The 20,907-nt window shown below is 45.7% G+C and overlaps 2 protein-coding genes across 2 annotated transcripts; one reads left to right on the forward strand and one right to left on the reverse strand.

The window, feature by feature from the left end:
• Window positions 1-1,668: 1,668 nt before the first annotated feature.
• LOC139556416 (uncharacterized) lies at window positions 1,669-4,045 on the reverse strand. The gene is made up of 2 exons (XM_071370350.1): window positions 3,916-4,045; window positions 1,669-3,182 (listed from the first exon to the last, which is right to left on the reverse strand). The coding sequence occupies exons 1-2, from the start codon at window positions 3,932-3,934 to the stop codon at window positions 1,831-1,833; spliced, it is 1,371 nt and encodes a 456-aa protein (XP_071226451.1). The 5' UTR covers window positions 3,935-4,045; the 3' UTR covers window positions 1,669-1,830.
• Window positions 4,046-4,401: 356 nt separating this feature from the next.
• On the forward strand, window positions 4,402-8,389 carry LOC139556417 (alpha-N-acetylgalactosaminidase-like). The gene is made up of 9 exons (XM_071370352.1): window positions 4,402-4,525; window positions 5,353-5,509; window positions 5,683-5,823; window positions 6,145-6,356; window positions 6,493-6,587; window positions 6,725-6,886; window positions 7,027-7,224; window positions 7,358-7,498; window positions 7,623-8,389. The coding sequence occupies exons 2-9, from the start codon at window positions 5,355-5,357 to the stop codon at window positions 7,818-7,820; spliced, it is 1,302 nt and encodes a 433-aa protein (XP_071226453.1). The 5' UTR covers window positions 4,402-4,525; window positions 5,353-5,354; the 3' UTR covers window positions 7,821-8,389.
• The last annotated feature ends 12,518 nt before the right edge of the window (window positions 8,390-20,907 follow it).

The following is a 20,907-nucleotide window of genomic DNA, read 5'->3' on the forward strand; positions in this document are numbered from 1 at the left end:
AACTGGGTGTTGTACCTGTGTGCAGTCACTGTCTCCCCCTCATCTACGGAAAGAAATCGCAGCAGCCCCACCCCCAAACTACTTCCCGCAGCTATGTACCCAGCAGGTGTGTGTGTGTGGCCTGATGCCCCACTGACCTGTTACCACTTTACAGGTGTGCTGTCACCTATAGCTGTTAGCAATGTGCTGGAACACTCAATGCTGCTCGAATTACAGTCTGAAGTCACTGCAGCTGATGAGACAATTATCGTGCCCTCCATCCTCTATCCTCTCTTACGCTTGTCCCTGACTGCTACTATTGTGGAGCAAACAGTATGGGCCCTATAGAGAGAGAGAATTCCCAGAGTACCAAAGAGGAGAGTGTTGTGTGATGTTTCAGGTCTTCTCACCTGTATCATGCCTTCTCTTACCGGCCAGTGTTTCACTTACTGCAGCACCCACCTCCCAATCTCTACCCACGTCCACCTCTCCCTGTCTGAGCAGCATGGTTCCCTGCAGGCTGTCCTGGTGCCTCTGTGCGACGATGATGACCCCCAGCACCAGCGTGTGAGCAGCAGGAGATGGACCAGGGTCAGTGAAAGGAACCAGGGTCTGGTAGTTCAGCCCCAGATAGCACGGCTATCATGAGCAGGAGTAGTTACTTAGGTATGGTACCTTAGCGCAAGCAACAGATGCCGCAGGGAGCTTGTGCAGCCAGCACAGCGTGTAGAGTACAATATCCCCCACAAGGCCAACTGCAAGTACCACGACCATTGCAAGTTTGTCCGTCGAGGTCAGCAGTTGAGAAGCGCGGAAAACACCACCAGCACGAAAAGAGTTTCCTGTTGCTCAGTGGTGTAAAGTACTTAAGTAAAAATACTTTAAAGTACTACTTAAGTAGTTTTTACATTTGACTACTTTTAATTCACTACATTCCTTAAGAAAATATTGTACTTTTTACTCCCTGACACCCAAAAGTACTTGTTACATTTTGAATGCTTAGCAGGACAGGAAAATGGTCCAATTCACATACTTATCAAGAGAACATCCCTGGTCATCCCTACTGCCTCTGATCTGGCGGACTCACTAAACACACATGCTTCATTTGTAAATTGTCTGAGTATTTGAGTCTGCCCCTGGCTATTCGTAAATTGAAAGAAAAAAAATGTTGTGCCGTCTGGTTTGCTTAATATAAGGAATTTTTAATTGTTTTACTTTTGATACTTAAGTATATTTTAGCAATTACATTTACTTTTGATACTTAAGTATATTTTAAATCAAATACTTTTACTCAAGTAGAATTTTACTGTGTTACTTTTACTTGAGTCATTTTCTATTTAGGTATCTTTACTTTTACTCAAGTATGACAGTTGGGTACTTTTTCCACCACTGCTGTTGCTGCCGTCAGAAGAAGACCTGGCAGAGCCGTTCGAGGGACTCAGCGCAAAGGTGAGATGCATGACACTTGGCAGGCACACGCAGCAGCCAGGCGTATGACCTGCCCCATGCCCGACGTGACTGTTGCTGAACATTCTCCTGAATCATCTGTGTCTTGGGGAAGGGATGGAGCAGGGAATTAAGAGAAGAAGGGAGAGGGTGGTAGTTCTCATACATCCCTAATTAAACCCAAACCCAGTCCTGCAGCCTCCTAATGACCATCCTCATAATCAAAGACAAATGATACACACCTTGATTTATACTTCAAGTTTATTGGGATTTGTTAGGTCAATAACCTGCCATTGTCAGCAAATAATGTCAATGTATTCTGTAAAGTCTCAGTAACGTACAAATACGTGCACACACACACAGAGAATTAGCAGAGATAACAGTCTGCTGCTGGAAGCCACTGTCTCAGGCTCCCAATCCACATGTCGTTTTTCCCAGTGCCACTACTGCTGCCACCAGTACTCCTACTGTCCCCAGTCTTCCCAGTGCAGCAGTTCCTAGCGCTGCTGTTCCCAGTGCCCCAGCTCCGAGAGGTGCAGCAGCCGCGGTTACTGTTTCCATGCCGATTCCTCCTATCAGGCTGGTCCCTGTAAGGACCTCACCCCTCAGTTTAATCTGAGTGTGGAACGGACTCTTTGGTGCACCCAGTATAAAGGCCCCCACTGCAACAAAGGTCACTGTTATTATTTCTGCTGGTCCCAGAATGACAGTTCCCAGTGTTAAACCCCAGAAGCCTAGCACCGCACCTACTGCTACAGAGCCTAGAACTACTAGTGTCGTCGCTCTGGTTCTAAATTCTGGTCCAGCAGCAACACTCGCGGCCCCCAGTGACACCCCTGCAGCCGTGGCTCCCCCTAACAGACCCCCTATGCTGCCCCCCGACCCCAGCAAAGAGCATACTGGGAGAATGAGTCTCAGGGTACAAGAGGATGTCACTGCCGCCCCCACCGCCACCCTCGCTGCCCCCTCTGGTCCCAAACTCACCACAGCCACTGTTCCCAGAGCAGCTCCTAGCAGTCCTGCAGCCAGGGTCCCCACCCACAGCACTGACCCCAGCATCACAGTCACCTCTGACCCTGACCCACCTGTATCCCCCACACCCATAGGGAAACCTACTATTGCCACAACAACTGAGTATAGCAGTAACCTCTCTGACCATTTGCTGTTTCCTTCGGCTCTCTGCTGTGTTCTTCTCTCTGATAGGGCCTTCAGTAGGACACAGAGGGACGAGATAGCAATGGCCATAGTAAATAGTCCTGTGATGACGCCCATACGGCCCATCGCCACACTGAGGTAGAGAGTAGAGAAAAAAACAGAGAGGACCGCGGTCATCTCATTCACGTAAGTGTAAGGGTACACTAGCAGGACCATGATGCACTGGACCAGGAAGTGGCCCCACACGGGGAGTGCGCCCACTAGTGTTCCAGTTGCCACGGCTCCCACCGTGATGGTGACCCCTCCAACCACCTCCGCCGCCTTCGCTCTAGCTCCACCTCCTCCTTCCCTCCCTATCAGTCGCATCACCATGGAGGCGAGGAGAAGTCCGGTTCCCATGGATACCAATGCCGTAGTGAACACCAGGCACGTGGCTACCGCTCCCACCCCCGCCACGCCAACCTCTCCTGCTGCTCGGGCGGCGGTGATCATAAGTGGTCCAGTTGTGGTCAAGTAGGGTTCGGCTGCAGCCAGAGCTGTCTCTCCGATGGCGAACCCAGCCGCTACGCTCCTCAGGACCACCTCCACCATTCCAACCACACCTAGGAGAGACAGAACATGATTCTCTACTTTACCACTGTGAGTATGAACAGTTCTGGAAGATCTATACCCACTGTGAATAGACCTCGAGTCTAGACAGAGACCACTCATATTGTCCACCAGGTGTCAGTGAAGGACAAGAGTAGAACAACCAACACGAGAACGAACTGTCACAGATGAAAAAGCTCAGTCAAATCAAATTGGTCACATACACATGGTTAGCAGATGTTACAGCTATAATGTGAATAGATATTGTATCACTATGGAATGCAGTGACGTGTGGGAAACTTGTTAATAAACAGGCCAGACAACAAAACTGTCAGTAATACACTCTTCCTTCCTTGTCAAGACTAGTCACTCTGTCACGGTATATGGAAACTGAAACCACAATGCACCCGGTCTCTTAACACGCTGAAATTCAAACCTGAAAGAGTGACTGAATTACCCGAAAAGTCAACAAACTCAACTCAACAGACCATTTCTGTCCATAGTGTAACGTTATGACGCACAAAGTTTTGGCTGCAATATTCAATGGTGTTTCTACTCAAGAGTTTATTGCTCTTATCTCAACTCTGTCATGCCTGCAAGCTCCCTAGGATATTAAAAAAGCAGGTTCTTACTAAACCTATTGGATAGAATATGTGCTAACAGGTACACGGAGACAGAAAACATACATAGTAAAATTACAAATCAAAGTTACTTTGAGTGTTAAACTACTACAGACGAGTATCTTACCATGGGCTGTTCCTGCCATAACAGCAAGTGGATCCACTGACTTCCTGTCTTTAGCTCCACCTCTAGGATGCTCATGACATGTGACAAGCACTGCAGTTTTTCCAGTAACTAACCCATTAAAAAAAAAATATATATATATATATCGTTTTTCTTAGTGACCTTATTACTGTCATTCTTGTTATTAATGTATGACAAGTTGACACATTTGTTTTACTACAACTCATTCTTAGACTCTCTTAACATCCTAGAACTTGCAATGCAAGTATGTCTAGGATATGTTTTTCAAAATTAATTTCTCAAGATTTTGTGTGGAGCAGTGAGTATGTCACGTGTCACATCTGTACTTCAAGGAAAGGAGGGAAGGATACATTTATTTGAATAATATTCTAACAGGGTTTAGGTTCCTTCATAACCGTCATTGCTTCCTTTCCTTCTCACTCTGTCCCCACCCCTCTTTTGTCAGCTGACAACAACGCGCTGGATCATGTGATAACCGCTTCCTCAAATGTGTGATCAGATGTGGTTTGTATTATTTTCAAAGCAGAGCATAGGCGACACCCTTGAGGCACTAACCGAACGCTGCTTTACAAGCTGTAAAAAAAATAACCCAGTGAGTATTGAATTCATTCTTGCATATTTTGATACAGGACTTGTGCTCATTGAAAGTCGACTCTTGTTAAATATATTTGCATCTAAAGTTGCATAGTATCTGTATCAGGCTAAAGTTACTAGACTCCCTTTGAAGAACCAGTCAATTGTTACAATGTATCACTCTTGCGGTGTTCTGCTAAGTGATGCGTAGCTACAGTAGCAATTCAAGTCGCTGTTTCCTATCCAATGACTTTATACTTACTAAATACGTCAAACCAGCTAACATTTTCTCATGTAGGCTAATGGTCAGATTATCATGGTATTACTATTATTTATCTGTCTTTTCTGCCTAGCTCTGGGCCATATTGTGTCATTTAAGTTTTATTTTGTTTCCTGGTTTATTTTGTATCCTGGTATTTGCTTGTGTTTCAATATATACACTGTGCATATGCACAAGCTAATCATTCCTTGAGTTCAGTTATGGTCAGGTGACTTGTACAGTTCAGGTATTATTCATGTGTAGTGTTTGTCTTATAATGGTAAAAGGTTAAACAGGTTAGTGTTGTCACGCCTTCTTTGTTTTCCCACCCCTCCTCCTCTCCTACCTCCTTTGGCAGTTGGCACACCCAGTCAGTCGTGTGACACTCAGGTGTATCAATATACACTGCACATTGACTCTATTCAGTTATGCAGAATGTCCACCAGGGTCATGTTCATTATGCCTGTACAGAAGCAGATACTTTAAAATTAAAGCGATTTACGTGCATTCCTTATGTTTGGGCAAATCTGGATGCTACATCCCAGTTTTAGTGACTTTGTACTGTAACAAACGTCTGTCTCTTTCAGGAATGCGATTTGCAGTAGCATTGTGTGTGCTGGCGCTCTTTGTGGCCACCCTTGCCCTGGACAATGGTCTGATGAGGACCCCTCCTATGGGCTGGTTGGCATGGGAACGCTTCCGCTGTGACATCGACTGTCAGAACGACCCCAAGAACTGCATCAGGTAAGACAAAAATATGATTCTGAACTCTTCCCGTTCTTGGGAATGCCTTTCATAACAAGGAAAGGAGACAAGGTGAGGAAGAGATTTCAGAGCCAACATTGACACTTATTTATAATATAGGCTATAGGAACTCCTGACATTTTCCTCTCTTCTTCTGCGCCGTCCTCCCACAGTGAGGTTCTGTTCCGGGACATGGCAGACAGGCTGGCTGAGGACGGCTGGAGGGAGCTGGGATATGTCTACGTCAACATAGACGATTGCTGGGCCTCCAAGGACAGAGACCGTAATGGACGCCTGCAGGCTGACCCTAAGCGGTAGGCTACTGAACGGAGTAACACACATGTTTTGTTCTCACAAGCACTGTTAATGTTTACAACTTTATTGCACTTGTATCTCATGCATCTTATCTATGTATTGCCATATTGTCTACTGTCAGGTGGAATATATCTATATTGAGGTTGTTGACATATATTGTACCAATATATTGAGGTCACTGACTTGTCAGTCATATGATACTCATATAGCCCATTCTCTCAGGTGGGGTATATTGGCATTATTGTGCTCAAACTATTGTGTCTGTATGAATATGTGTTACATGTCTGTCTAACCTGTGTATCTATAACCTCCTCTCTCAGGTTCCCAAGTGGGATCCCCAACCTGGCGAGCTACATCCATGACCGGGGGCTGAAGCTGGGTATCTACGGGGACATGGGCACACTCACATGTGGAGGGTACCCTGGGACCCCCCTGGACAAGATCACTATAGACGCTCAGACTTTCGCTGACTGGAAAGTGGACATGCTGAAGTTTGATGGCTGCTACTCCAACGCTACGGAGCAGGAGCAGGGTGAGGAAGGGGGGAGAGTTGGAGGCATGAGTAAGGGGAGAGTTGTGGATGGACATACTGAAGGTTGAAACAGGAGATAAGTGGTTTACTCAACCCTCAGCTGCTTGCTTGACACAGACACTGTTCTTTCCTATAGGCTACCCTGCCATGTCGAAGGCTCTGAACGCTACCGGACGCCCCATTGGCTACTCTTGCAGTTGGCCAGCCTACCAGGGTGGACTCCCACCCAAGGTTAATCAAATTTCATTTAAATAATTACATATTTTTGTAATAAGGAGGGGTTCATATTTGCTGTAAGTCAATCCAGTTTATATACAGATCATATTTAGACATTTTCTAAGTTGACCTCTTCTACATTTGTTTCTCAGGTGAACTACACCCAACTGGGAGAGATCTGTAACCTGTGGCGTAACTATGGTGACATAGAGGACTCGTGGAATAGTGTGCTGAGCATTGCTGATTGGTTCTTCAACAACCAAGACGTCCTACAGCCTGCAGCTGGACCCGGCCGGTGGAATGACCCTGACATGGTCTGTCTTTGTCAAACTCTCCATTTCACTGTAGAGGAAATGTTGCTATTCAATTAAATAACCAATTTGTCGTGCATATTCAGAGTGAGGAGATGACCGAGTATGTTTTAGCTTCTGGCTGAACTGACTGTGTATTCTAGCTGGTGGTCGGGGACTTTGGGCTGAGCATGGATCAGTCTCGGTCTCAGATGGCTCTGTGGGCCATCATGGCTGCTCCTCTCTTCATGTCCAACGACCTGAGGACCATTAGCAGCGGGGCACGCACCATCCTGCAGAACAAGGTGGCCATCGGCATCAGCCAGGACCCCATGGGCATCCAGGGTAGACGCCTGATCAAGGTAAGACCCACATTCTATAGTCTTATCAGGGTCAAATACTCCTCCTGAGTTGTTGTTGAGCTGAATCTAAATGTCCTCAATCTTATTATTCTCTCTCTCTCTCTCTGTACCTTGCTTCCTGTCTTATTCTCAGGAGAAGAGCGGTATTGAGGTGTTCTGGCGCCCTCTGTCTGATAAGGCCAGTGCTCTAGTGTTCTTCAGTCGTCGTACTGACATGCCTTACCGCTACCAGGCCTCCCTGGGACAACTCAATTACACCACTGGCAGCTACAAGGTCAGTCTGGTCCCGGTTTCTCTAAGTCATATTGCTGGCGTTGCCTCAATCATGCCATTTCATATCTCCTTTTTTCCTTCATGTCCCGTACTCTCTCTCCTTCCTTCCCCCTCCCTTTCTCCAGATCTATGATGTGTTTGCGGAGCGGGAAATGCCCACACTGAAGGACTCCACACACTTTGTTGTGTCCATCAACCCCTCGGGTGTGGTCATGTGGTATATCTCAGCCCCTGCTGACCAGGAGAACACCCACATCGGGGGAAAGCTCAGGGGACCCGCCTTCCATCGCCACGCCAACGGTATCTCACCCATCGTACTGTAACCTTCCCCCATTGTCTTTGATGTCTCCTTAAGATGATACCTGCTTTCTCTCAGCTCTACTTTTTCACTAATCCAACATTATAATATATGCCATTTAGCAGACTTTTTAATCCAAAGCAACTTAGTCATGCGTGCATACATTTTACGTATGGGTAGTCCCGGGAACATTCTCATCAATGAATACCTCAAGGAAGGGAGCAAAGTAGATCTCTCCAGAATGGACAGAGCAAATGCTATTTTAATGTTGTCCCACAAAGATGACAGTTGTCTCCCTGAGATGACATCACTCAATACTCAGGAATGTTCTGATTATGCAATTGACAGTAACCATGATGATGCTGGTCACTGCCACTGCACTGTAGTTTCTTATGTTTACAAGTTTTAATTTAAAAGGTATTCTTATTTTCATTGCACTAGTTTTTAATGTTCTGGATTTAAGGGCTCTGGTGGGAAATGTTTTCAATGAATATCAGGAAATGATTAGATAGCTTATTTTAAATGATTGATGCTGTGAATGATTTTTGTATTTTCTAAAGTGTTCAAAAACCAATAAACACTTTTTTTCCAGTGTCTTTTCTTTGTTCCTTTACTCTACTCACTGAAGCAGTCCTGACTTTCTTTAGATTATTTTACATTTCTTGTTTTACTTGTGCACTGTAATTCAGCTGCCAAGTACAGAGAGAGAGATTGGAAAGGAGAGAGCTGCCAAGTACGGCCTACATGTAATAATAATTAAGGTCTACACAAAATTGAAAGGTACGGAGACAGTGACTGGGCAGTTTGTTTGTAGAGGACACAGAAATACAAGGTCACATTAAAGTTCAGTACTACTACTAGTCATCCTTCCATCTAGCTCTGACAGTGGATGATGTCACAGACCAATTGCACATAGAACTAAAATGAGATTCTATTTCTATGCAACCGCCACTGTGAAGTGACTGATGTCCGATCGATAGAACTCTGCTACAGAACTTAGGACTTGCAAGCTCAAAATATGCTTTCAGGAAACCTGGCCCAGGTCACTTTAAAACGCATTTATTATTATGGCAGATTTTCTGAATTACTTGAAAAAGCATCCTGTTCAGAAACCTGTTAGAACCCTTTTCAGAAAAATGTCCATGTCGTCCAACAGCCGTTGGCCACTACCGTCCCCCAGAACCTGGGTGCCTGCAGCTCCTTGGCTCCCAACACAGTGGCGCCTACCCAGGAAACACCACTCCAACAGCCACAATGGTCCACCTAACTTCAACAGGCCCTCTACTACAACACCTTTCAACAGGCCTGTGGAAACACCACCCTTCAAAGTGGCTACATCTCTTCTAGTAGGTACACCAGCCCATCCCTTCCAAGTTGGTTCATCTAACCTCCTGTAGCCCAGCTCCAGTCCTGTATGGGGACATTATATTGACTACATGGACTGGACTTAGGGACCACAGGTGAACACTAAGTGCTTCCCTCCACTGGCCTCATCCCTCGATGAAGTACAGCAGTGGCCAAAAGTTTTGAGAATGACACAAATGTTAATTTTCACGAAGTCTGCTGCCTCAGTTTGTGTGATGGCAATTTGCATATACTCCAGAACGTTATGAAGAGTGATCAGATGAATTGCAATTAATTGCAAAGTCCCTCTTTGCCATGCAAATGAACTGAATCCCCCCAAAAACATTTCCACTGCATTTCAACCCTGCCACAAAAGGACCAGCTGACATCATGTCAGGTATTCTCTCGTTAACACAGGTGTGAGTGTTGACGAGGACAAGGCTGGAGATCACTCTGTCATGCTGATTGAGTTCGAATAACAGACTGGAAGCTTATAAAGGAGGGTGGTGCTTGGAATCATTGTTCTTCCTCTGTCAACCATGGTTACCTGCAAGGAAACACGTGCCGTCATCATTGCTTTGCACAAAAAGGGCTTCACAGGCAAGGATATTGCTGCCAGTAAGATTGCACCTAAATCAACCATTTATCGGATCATCAAGAACTTCAAGGAGAGCGGTTCAATTGTTGTGAAGAAGGCTTCAGGGCGCCCAAGAAAGTCCAGCAAGCGCCAGGACCGTCTCCTAAAATTGATTCAGCTGTGGGATCGGGGCACCACCAGTACTGAGCTTGCTCAGGAATGGCAGGTGTGAGTGAATCTGCACGCACAGTGAGGCAAAGACTTTTGGAGGATGGCCTGGTGTCAAGAAGGGCAGCAAAGAAGCCACTTCTCTCCAGGAAAAACATCAGGGACAGACTGATATTCTGCAAAAGGTACAGGGATTGGACTGCTGAGGACTGGGGTAAAGTCCTTTTCTCTGATGAATCCCCTTTCCGATTGTTTGGGGCATCCGGGAAAAAGTTTGTCCGGAGAAGACAAGGTGAGCGCTACCATCAGTCCTGTGTCATGCCAACAGTAAAGCATCCTGAGACCATTCATGTGTGGGGTTGCTTCTCAGCCAAGGGAGTGGGCTCACTCACAATTTTTCCTAAGAACACAGCCATGAATAAAGAATGGTACCAACACTTCCTCCGAGAGCAACTTCCAGGAACAGTTTGGTGATGAACAATGCCTTTTCCAGCATGATGGAGCACCTTGCCATAAGGCAAAAGTGATAACCAAGTGGCTCGGGGGACAAACATTGATATTCTGGGTCCATGACCAGGATACTCCCCAGACCTTAATCCCATTGAGAACTTGTGGTCAATGGGATTAAGGTCAATGGGAACTTTTGGCCACGACTGTAGAGCCAAATGGATGTGGACATGGTAGAGGATAAAGCAGTCAAGAGCAGGAGCTGTTCAAAATGAGGAATGTCTCAGGAAGAGAAGGAGAAGCTTCCTGGAGCCTTATGCCAAGAGAAGGAGGTGCTAGGAGGCCAAGAGGAGGGAGAAAGTCAGACCTCCATCTCCACAACCTCATTAGACAGTCTGGGCCTCATTAGAAAGTCTTCTAGAAAGCTATAACTTCAATTAAGCTAATGGCTTAATTTGTTAGACCACTAATGATCTTGTAACACCACAATTGTGGGTTTTAATCTACACAATACGTTTTTTTTATAAAACAATCTTGGGTTCACACTACACACATTCACAAGAACCGTATGCTCAGTCCCAGAGATAGTCCTTGCTGTTAGAGAGTCGTTAAGATGGCCTCCGCCACCACCCATCGGTCGCTCATCTGCCATTGGTTTGTGTGTTTTGTTGGTAGTTGTTCGGCAGTCGTTCCTCGTTGTCATAAAGTGTGTGGCACCCAGTCCATGGTCCGGTCCAGTGCATGCGACAGATGGGGGGAGAGGAAAAGGGGGAGCCACTGGTCCCCCTTTGGTTGCAAGGTCATTGACAGCAGGGTGTGACGTGGTCCCGGTGATGATAGCAGCAGTGGTTTTCCTTCTCCAGCAGCCGACTCAGAGTCGTCTTCTTTGTTGAGGTTTAACGGTGGTTGGCATCCAATAGAATGTTGCAGTACCTCCAACTGTATTTCTACTTCATCTGCTACATACTGTATACTACTCTACCCACTGTATACTACACTACTCACCCCTACCCCACTATCCAAACTACAGAGTTCTTCCAACATCTTCTGTAGATTCTCTGCAGTTACGTCTAGGACTTCCAGAAAACATCTGTCCGCTTTCACAATAATGGCAATTCTCTCAGACCTACTTTCTACTTGCGCAGCACAATGCACGACCATCGCGGCCAAGAACCTGGATTTATCAATGCACAGTTTTTTGGGGTCCACACACTGACATGGGAACATTCACTAATGCCATTTGCCCTTCAAAGCAACAGAGGGAGTGTTCCCTCCGTCTCCACCCTCAACCCTTCTCACTGCCTCTCCATGCGTAACACCCTGTCCTACTCTGACTTTAGCTACCTGTATTCGTTTCACTAACCGGGACTACCTAAACATTTACTACTATGCCGCTGGGGCTTGACCTCCAGACATCCACCACATCTGTACCTTCTTGCACGACTGTACCTTCTTGCACACTGACGCTACATGCCCAGACTTCTGGCTGCGAAAACACTAGGGAGATGTTAGAGCATGTGCTGATCATGGAGAACCTCCAACTCAAGGCACAGCATCACGGCCAGACTGTCCTCCCTCCAGCCACCTCGATTTCTGGTTAATCGTCAGGCTCCACACATGCCAGGAACCTTCGTAAGTTGCTCAACCTATAAGTATAGGCACTGTTATCACCCCCTTGAGAGGATCTATTTTCTAGTTTACTCTCCACCCACCCCGATAACTCAAATTGATCAGACAAAACCCCATGCTTGACTTTGTCCTTGAATTGCACTCCAATTATCGAAGAATCCTCGTGGACACGTCGTGGATTTCTATTTCCTGACTGTTTCCTTTCCACTCTTCCCAGACACTGGCTCTTCCTCATTCTCTTCAACTCCCTCAAACTCCATTTCACTCCCTCTGTGATCCTTATTAACATAGGCATTGCAAAATATTTTAAATGAAAGATCACTGCAAACTCAAAAAAAGTAATTAATACACACAAAAAGGAATGATCTCCAATTGGGTGAAAAATAAAGGAGAGCAGTAGGTGACATACGTATGTGCTTTGCATAACAACCTCTGTAGCTATGTTACTATTTTGTAATTAATTACAATTTGAGATTATTTTAAAATCCACTTTGTGACTAGCTCTACTATATCAGACAGTTTGCAGTTGTGAAGGGTAAGCTGTGCTCTGAAAGAGGCTGTGCTCTGGCGTCCTACTATCAAGTCCTTGAACCAGACTTTCACAGCAAGAACACTGAGGATTGCTGTTTAGTCTGTGCTGGTCTTAAAATAAAACACGCGCACATATCACACACACACACCAGTGGGTCTCGGCTTCCGAACCACTATCTGGGAAGCTCTATCAGTGTTAAGCCAGTAGAGGTAGCAGCAGACCACGGTGCAGTGCTGTTGCGAAGGTTTTTTAATGCGGCTTAGCAGCAATGGAATTGCTGGAGTGTCAGACACAGAAACAACCAATCAAACAAGCTGTATATGGTGTGATTTGACTTGAATGACAGACACAGACAGACTGACTGACTGAGACAGACAGACAGACAGACAGATTGACTGATCTCATCCCTGTCTGTTTTCCCTCTTTTGTCCTGGTTTTCACTCCCTTTTCTTCTCTTCCCTCTCCTACTTTATCTGTTCATTCCTACACCCCCCCAGTCTTTCTTTACTTCATTCATCTTCCCTCTTCCTCTGTTCCTCCCTCTCCTTCTCCTCCTCCTCCCATGCTTTGTGTATTGTATTGTGTCTGACCTTGGCCTTAAAGGGGTGTGTGCACACAGACCAGATTGCAGCCCTTTGTCTGGTCACATGATTGGATGGTAGACGCTCCAGTGGGTAGGTTGTTGTGTGACACAAGTAAACTCAGGGAGCTATTTATCTGGCCAAAGGGAGGAAGGGGTTCTCATATCAGCACGCATGCACACATATATAAGCTTACTTGATTACTCTTAATCGCAATGAGAGACCGAGGCCCCATACGTATGCTATAGGGCCTTGGATATGTAGAGGACACAGTATGTGTTGTTGTATGCTATAAGGCTTATTTTGTCTGAGTATGTTTCAGATTAGCCAAACTGGGTAGTTTAAGAATAAATGCATTGGTACGCGCAGCAGAGGCTGCTCTTAATAATGACTGTAGCGGAGCAAATGGAAACCATGTGTTTAATGTATTTGACACCATTCCACCCATTCCGCTCCAGCCATTACCACGAGCCCGTCCTCCCTAACTAAGGTGCCACCAACCTCCTGTGACGTGCAGTTTTGTGCTACTGCAAATGCAAACACACAAGGACACACATGGTGTGGCAGGTCGTCTCAGGCCACATTTGGTGTGTGTATTTGGGGGAAAGGGATCTTAGCCTTCCCTTCTTCTCCTTTCACTTATCTCAGATTTCCGCCGGCTGGACAAATGTGCCACATCTCTCATTGTCAAGGTCTCTACCGTTTGGGAACAAGAAGAGAGGGAGAGAGCAAGAGAGAGATGTAGCAAAAGAAAGAGTGTATGAGAAGGAGCAAATGGGTGAAGGAGGGAGAGAGATAGATGAGAGAGAAAGAGATGTGAAAGCAAGGGAGGGAGGGAGTGGGGAGAACAGTGTGTTCCTGCCGATACACACGTAGGCCCACAGCTGCAGAGCTGCAGTTGCCACTCTCGTCCCCCTGCACCCACCCTCTACCACCCCCAAATCTTGTCCTTCCCCACCTCCCCCATCGTCACGCTCCCAGTCACGCTCTCTGCCTCTCGCCTCAGTCACTAAGAGAGACCTGACGTGGAGGGGCTCGACCACATGGCGCGTGGCTACATCAAGGGGGCTGGGGGAGATGGATGGGGTGGGATGGAGGAGAGGGAATGTGGATCATCCTGCTTTTCAAAGATGGCATGATCCCCCCCCTTTCACACACACACACACGTACGAAGTATACAATCCCCAAAAGAGGATTGTCAAGCTGTGTGTGCTTGTACGATTCTGTGTCTGTCCTTGCACAAATGTTTACATTCCTATAAATATTGTGAGTACTATAGCCTACTGTGTTAACATATGGCAGCACTGTGTGTGTGTGTGTGTGTGTGTGTGTGTGTGTGTGTGTGTGTGTGTGTGTGTGTGTGTGTGTGTGTGTGTGTGTGTGTGTGTGTGTGTGTGTGTGTGTGTGTGTGTGTGTGTGTGTGTGTGTGTCCATATGCTCAGCCTTCAGACATCTCTGCCTCGACACGAGAGATCTCACATTTCATATGGAAACACACACGCACACGCACACACGCACACACACAGGTCCATATGGGGTCTTCACCTGCTCTTTCTGTGAAATCATCATCACCCCCACCCCTCCATCCAGCATTGCTTGGCTTTATGGGCTGCTGCTGCTCTAATACACTGTGCCATCCCATTGGCTCAGAGGGAGAGATGGAACACCAGACAAAGAGCCATACTGTATGATCAAATACAATATTGTATGATGTCATTTAATGTAATAATTTAATGCAGTATTTGGATAGGATCTTTCCAATGTCCAACTGTTCATATGGTAAGAGTGGTTGTATGTTTGATTTTATTTTATTTTATTAGGATCTCTTTTAGTCCTCATTTTGACTCATCTTTGCAGGAGACAATAGCTGTGTTCGAATACTCAAACTAACCACACAAACGGTACTATTTGTGACATATATTGAGTAAAAAGTATGCTTTTTGGTCATAGTATGGATATAGTTAGCATGCCAAAAGTTCCCGGATGTCGTGCTACATTAGCCAAAATTCGAAGTACACAAGCAGTGGACACTTTTTCCGTGCTTTAAGGGTGCATAATGCAATACTATTACAGGGGCTGAGTCACTGGCTTACTGGTGCTCTTTCATGCCGTCCCTAGGAGGGGTGAGTCACTTGAGTGGGTTAAGGCACTGACGTGATCTTCCTGTCTGGGTTGGCGCCCCCCCTTGGGTTGTGCCGTGGCGGAGATCTTTGTGGGCTATACTCGGCCTTGTCTCAGGATGGTAAGTTGGTGGTTGAAGATATCCCTCTAGTGGTGTGGGGGCTGTGCTTTGGCAAAGTGGGTGGGGTTCTATCCTTCCTGTTTGGCCCTGTCTGGGGGTATCATCGGATCGGGCCACAGTGTCTCCTGACCCCTCCTGTCTCAGCCTCCAGTATTTATGCTGCAGTAGTTTATGTATCGGGGGGCTAGGGTCAGTTTGTTATATCTGGAGTACTTCTCCTGTCTTATCCGGTGTCCTGTGTGAATTTAAGCATGCTCTCTCTAATTCTCTCTTTCTCTCTTTCTTTCTCTCTCTCGGAGGACCTGAGCCCTAGGACCATGCCTCAGGACTGCCTGGCATGATGACTCCTTGCTGTCCCCAGTCCACCTGGCCGTGCTGCTGCTATGGAACCTGCGGCTATGGAACCCTGACCTGTTCACCGGACGTGCTACCTGTCCCAGACCTGCTGTTTTCAACTCTCTAGAGACAGTAGGAGCGGTAGAGATACTCTTAATGATCGGCTATGAAAAGCCAACTGACATTTACTCCTGAGGTGCTGACTTGCTGCACCCTCGACAACTACTGTGATTATTATTATTTGACCATGCTGTTATAATCTCCACCCGGCACAGCCAGAAGAGAACTGGCCACCCCTCATAGCCTGGTTCCTCTCTAGGTTTCTTCCTAGGTTTTGGCCTTTACATTTACATTACATTTAAGTCATTTAGCAGACGCTCTTATCCAGAGCGACTTACGAGTTGGTGCATTCACCTTATGATGTCCAGTGGAACAACCACTTTACAATAGTGCATCTAACTCTAAGGGGGGGGGGGGGGGGGGGTTAGAAGGATTACTTTATCCTTTATCCTTTATCCTAGCCTTTCTAGGGAGTTTTTCCTAGCCACCGTGCTTCTACACCTGCATTGCTTGCTGTTTGGGGTTTTAGGCTGGGTTTCTGTACAGCACTTTGAGATATCAGCTGATGTAAGATGGGCTATATAAATACATTTGATTTGATTTGAATACTTTAGAAAATGGGCGTGGCTTCACAACATTTTCATACTTGAAAAAAATGGCAGAAAATATAAAGTCGAAGTCTGACGAGACTGGATACAAATTCATTGCTTTAAGTAATTATAATAAATGTTAAGAAAATGTTGAGCAATGTAATAAAAAAAGTAATGACTTTTCAAATAAGTAACGTTACACATATGTTAGCTGACAATTTGTCAGCAACTTTAGCCTTACAAACTGCTTAGCATACCATTACAGCCGTTGCTTGTATGTACCGGTATGTTAGCTAGCTACCTAATGTTAGTTGGCTATTAAAACATCGAACTTGCATGTATATTAACTATATGCTATCTAACTAACTACCCAACGTTTATTGACTTGATTATTCACGCCATTCTTACCTTAGCTAAGTGGTATAGTCGTTGTGCATTCTCAATGGACATTGTTAATGAAGTTGTAAGATGTCTAGCTTGTAATTTGTTATGCTAACAAGCTAGCAAGAAGTTGCATAGCAACAGCATCAACTTCCATTAGACAGGTGAACCGCTAGTACATTTAACTGAAAGGATACCGTTTGTTTACAGTATACTAAAATTAACTAATAGTATATAGTATGTAGTATATACTCATTAAGTATGCAGTATGTTAGTATGGATGTTCGAACACAGCTAATGTGCTGCTGGGTAAAATAGGGTTGTTATTATTTCAGCAGCAAGACAGGTGCGTTATCATATCAGCGTACGTGAAAGAGAGAGAGCAAGTCAGAATGTACCATTTAAAAATAATGTACACTAGATTGCCAGATTCTAGCTTTTACATTCACAATATGTTTCTGTAATATGTGTAATATATTTAATATGTGATTAATATTTTTTTCTTTAATATATGATTTGTTTGCCTTTTTATGACTATGTGTAGGTCTATATGGCCATATATGGTGTATTTGTAGCCAAAGCTAACGGGATATTCCACTGCTGTGTGATTTTTATGAATGAGTTTCCCATTTGTCCGGCAGTGGCTGCTGTTGATTCAGCGGAACAGCCTTGGCCATGTTGCCAGGGCTGTGTACAAGGCAAACTGCACGTTGCCGTGGTGTTAAGTTTGTGCGTGGCAACGTGCCAGGCTGTCAGCTGCCTACTGGACGCAAGCCAGAAGCCACTGACACACACACGCACACGCACACGCACACACACACACACACACACACACACACACACACACACACACACACACACACACACACACACACACACACACACACACACACACACACACACACACACACACACACACACACACACACACACACACACACACACACACACACACACACACACACACACACACACACACACACACACACACACACACACACACACACACACACACACACACACACACACACACACACACACACACACACACACACACACACACACACACACACACACACACACACACACACACACACACACACACACACACACACACACACACACACACACACACACACACACACACACACACACACACACACACACACACACACACACACACACACACACACACACACACACACACACACACACACACACACACACACACACACACACACACACACACACACACACACACACACACACACACACACACACACACACACACACACACACACACACACACACACACACACACACACACACACACACACACACACACACACACACACACACACACACACACACACACAATTGTCTGCAAAAGAATACACACACATACACACACACACACACAATTGTCTGCAAAAGAATACACACACATACACTCAGAGAGGGCATGATAACTGAGCTCTGTTCTTTTCAATCCCTTACATTCTCTCTCCCTCTCTCTTTCTGTCTTTCTCTCCCTCAGTCTGTGCCTTTCTGTCCCTCTCTGAACATTGTCAATTACATACAGGCCCACAACTCCAGGATGGCCTCCTTCAGTGGAAACACATATGCCTGCCTGCGTGTGTGTGTGTGTGTGTGTGTGTGTGTGTGTGTGTGTGTGTGTGTGTGTGTGTGTGTGTGTGTGTGTGTGTGTGTGTGTGTGTGTGTGTGTGTGTGTGCATGGGCCTACTCTGTACTGTACTTTACTGGTCTGGTACTCTGTTCTCATTTTACCACTTTATTTGGCGCCCTCCCTTTGTTACTTTCTCTGTCTGACTGGATTCAAACTCCTGTCTCCGGGCACCAACACAAAACACAGGCTCCCCCCAGGCTCCCACAATATGGACCAAGACCAAAGTTGGGCCAATGTCAACACACCAAAGATCCCAGAATGGTTGTGAGAAGACAGAGAAGAGAAGGTGAGGACGGCGAGTGTTTAAGATGGAATTCAGGCACGTTACCAGGTAACATTTGAGCCAGATGTAAACCGGAACGCACATGATGTCAATGTGCTTACAGTGCTGTCAGATGTCTGAAATTAGAATTTGGCCCTAGGTTAGCAGTGAAGGATTTAGGATCATGGAAATGGGGGAGGGGCCTATAGTAGTCTTTGTGGGTGTGTGTTGGTAATAACGTTGCTGATTTATTTTGATGAAGTGCTTTAGAGTGCATATTGAAGGACAGGGAGAGTCTTGTGATCTGGCCGTCCGGTGCAGTCAGTAAAAACAGAAAAGGCCATTGCCAGCTAAGACCTTTCACTGTGACAGACTAGTCCGATCCACGTCCACAAGTCCGACCGTCAGTCAGTCTGTCTGACCCGAAGCAGGACACAAAGACGTAAAACAGCTTCACATTTATGAAACTGTGAAATAATCATTCATATCCTCATGATATCATTGTGAAACACAATAAGACAATGATATTATCACTATATTATCATCACAGTCTTTTCAATGATATTGTAGTGATCTTTGCTAATATGAGCCACATTTCAATTCCCAGCAAGTGGGTTTACCCTATTGGCACAATGCGTTTGGTGTTTCCCTTTCACGCCAGAGACCCGGTTGGCTTCCCTGTCCCTCCATTCACTACACGCACACAAACTAGTTGCCTCCTACTATATTCATACACAAGACCATAATGGCCTAATGTGCTTGTTTCTACACACTGAAGAAGGCTGCAAAGCCCTGATCTAGTAAAACAAAACACAAAAAAAACATGTTTCGTGTGACATCTCTTTGATTGGGGACCCTCACACCTTTTACATGTCTGAAATGTACCCTAACCTACAATATCTCCTATCTCCCTTTCTCTCTGACTGCCTGCTTCTGTCAGCACCAAGGTGAGCAAGTCTCCTTACGTAAACCTGTTGACTTTGCCTCAGGTATGTCGCTGGAGTGGTTAAGTGATCTGTGTGTGTCCTGTCTTTGGTCCAACCCCTTGTCCCTGGTTAGTTCCAGAGGGAAAATATCAAACCGTGCATGTGGGGCTGACCTTCAGTCTCCTGACATGCTGCTGTGTGTCACTGCAAACGTAATGCCTCTAAATATTAACCCTGGGGAAAGGCACAGTTTAGTCTAATGGAGTTTGTGTGTGTGTGTTTGTGTGTGTGTGTGTGTGTGTGTTTTTTTCCATCTCTTATGTAAGAATCAGTCTCAGCCACTGGTTTACGGCATGACACTCTTAGAAATGTTGCAGAGTAATTCAGCTGTTAATAAAATAACTGCTGTAAGCGTGGCACTTGTAACACTGATTAAGTTTCATCTGCTGTCCCTCAAGTATCTATCTGGAGATCAGAGTCTAGATACAGGGCATGAGTGAAAGCAAAAGGGAGGTGTAGAGAGACTTGTAAAAATAGTAAAAGAGAGAGAGAGAGAGGCAAAGGGTGTTTCATTTTGATATGTGTGTGTGTGTGTGTGTGTGTGAGAGAGAGAGAGAGAGAGAGAGAGAGAGAGACAATGGGTGTTTAATTTTGATATGTGTGTGTGTGTGAAAGAGAGAGAGAGAGAGAGGGAGGGAAATTTTTCCTCAACTTCCATAATCTGTTCCATAATCAGTTGCTTATACAGTTGGCCAACCGCACAGTTCAGGACGCAGAGAAGAGCAGAGTCCCTCTGACGCTGCTGCATGCTAGGGCCTTCCTGCACAGTGGGACCTACATGCATGCCCTCCTGCACTGTGGAACTCACCTGCACAATAGGGCCCACCTTAACATTGGCACCTGCACCATGGGCTCATCTGCATACTGGGACCAGTAAACTTAAGCCACCCTGCACTGTGGAGCCCACAGCACAGAGGGAATCTCTAGACTTGCTTTCACAGCCTCGAAGCAAGTATGTGACCAACAAATACATAAAAGTCCTAATTTCTCTGTTTACAGAGACTGCAAGCCACAAATAAGAAAGTTGATCAAGTGGACAACGAATATGTGAAGACCTTCATGTACAGTACTGTATATATGAGTCATATGCCTACTATGCCAACAAGTAATACAGCGAGCAAAGTACCATATCTCCCATGGCTTTTAAACATTGTGCCATTGTAGTTTGGCAGGCTAACAGTACAGGCACGTAGCTGTATAACGAGCCAGAATGTAACGGTCTGTCACAGCTGTGGTGGCTTTGAGGCAACAGAAGATTCACGAAACAAGTCTATGCCTCATGCTTAGCCA

The sequence above is a fragment of the Salvelinus alpinus genome, chromosome 27, assembly GCF_045679555.1.
Source record: "Salvelinus alpinus chromosome 27, SLU_Salpinus.1, whole genome shotgun sequence".
Lineage (NCBI taxonomy): Eukaryota > Metazoa > Chordata > Actinopteri > Salmoniformes > Salmonidae > Salvelinus > Salvelinus alpinus.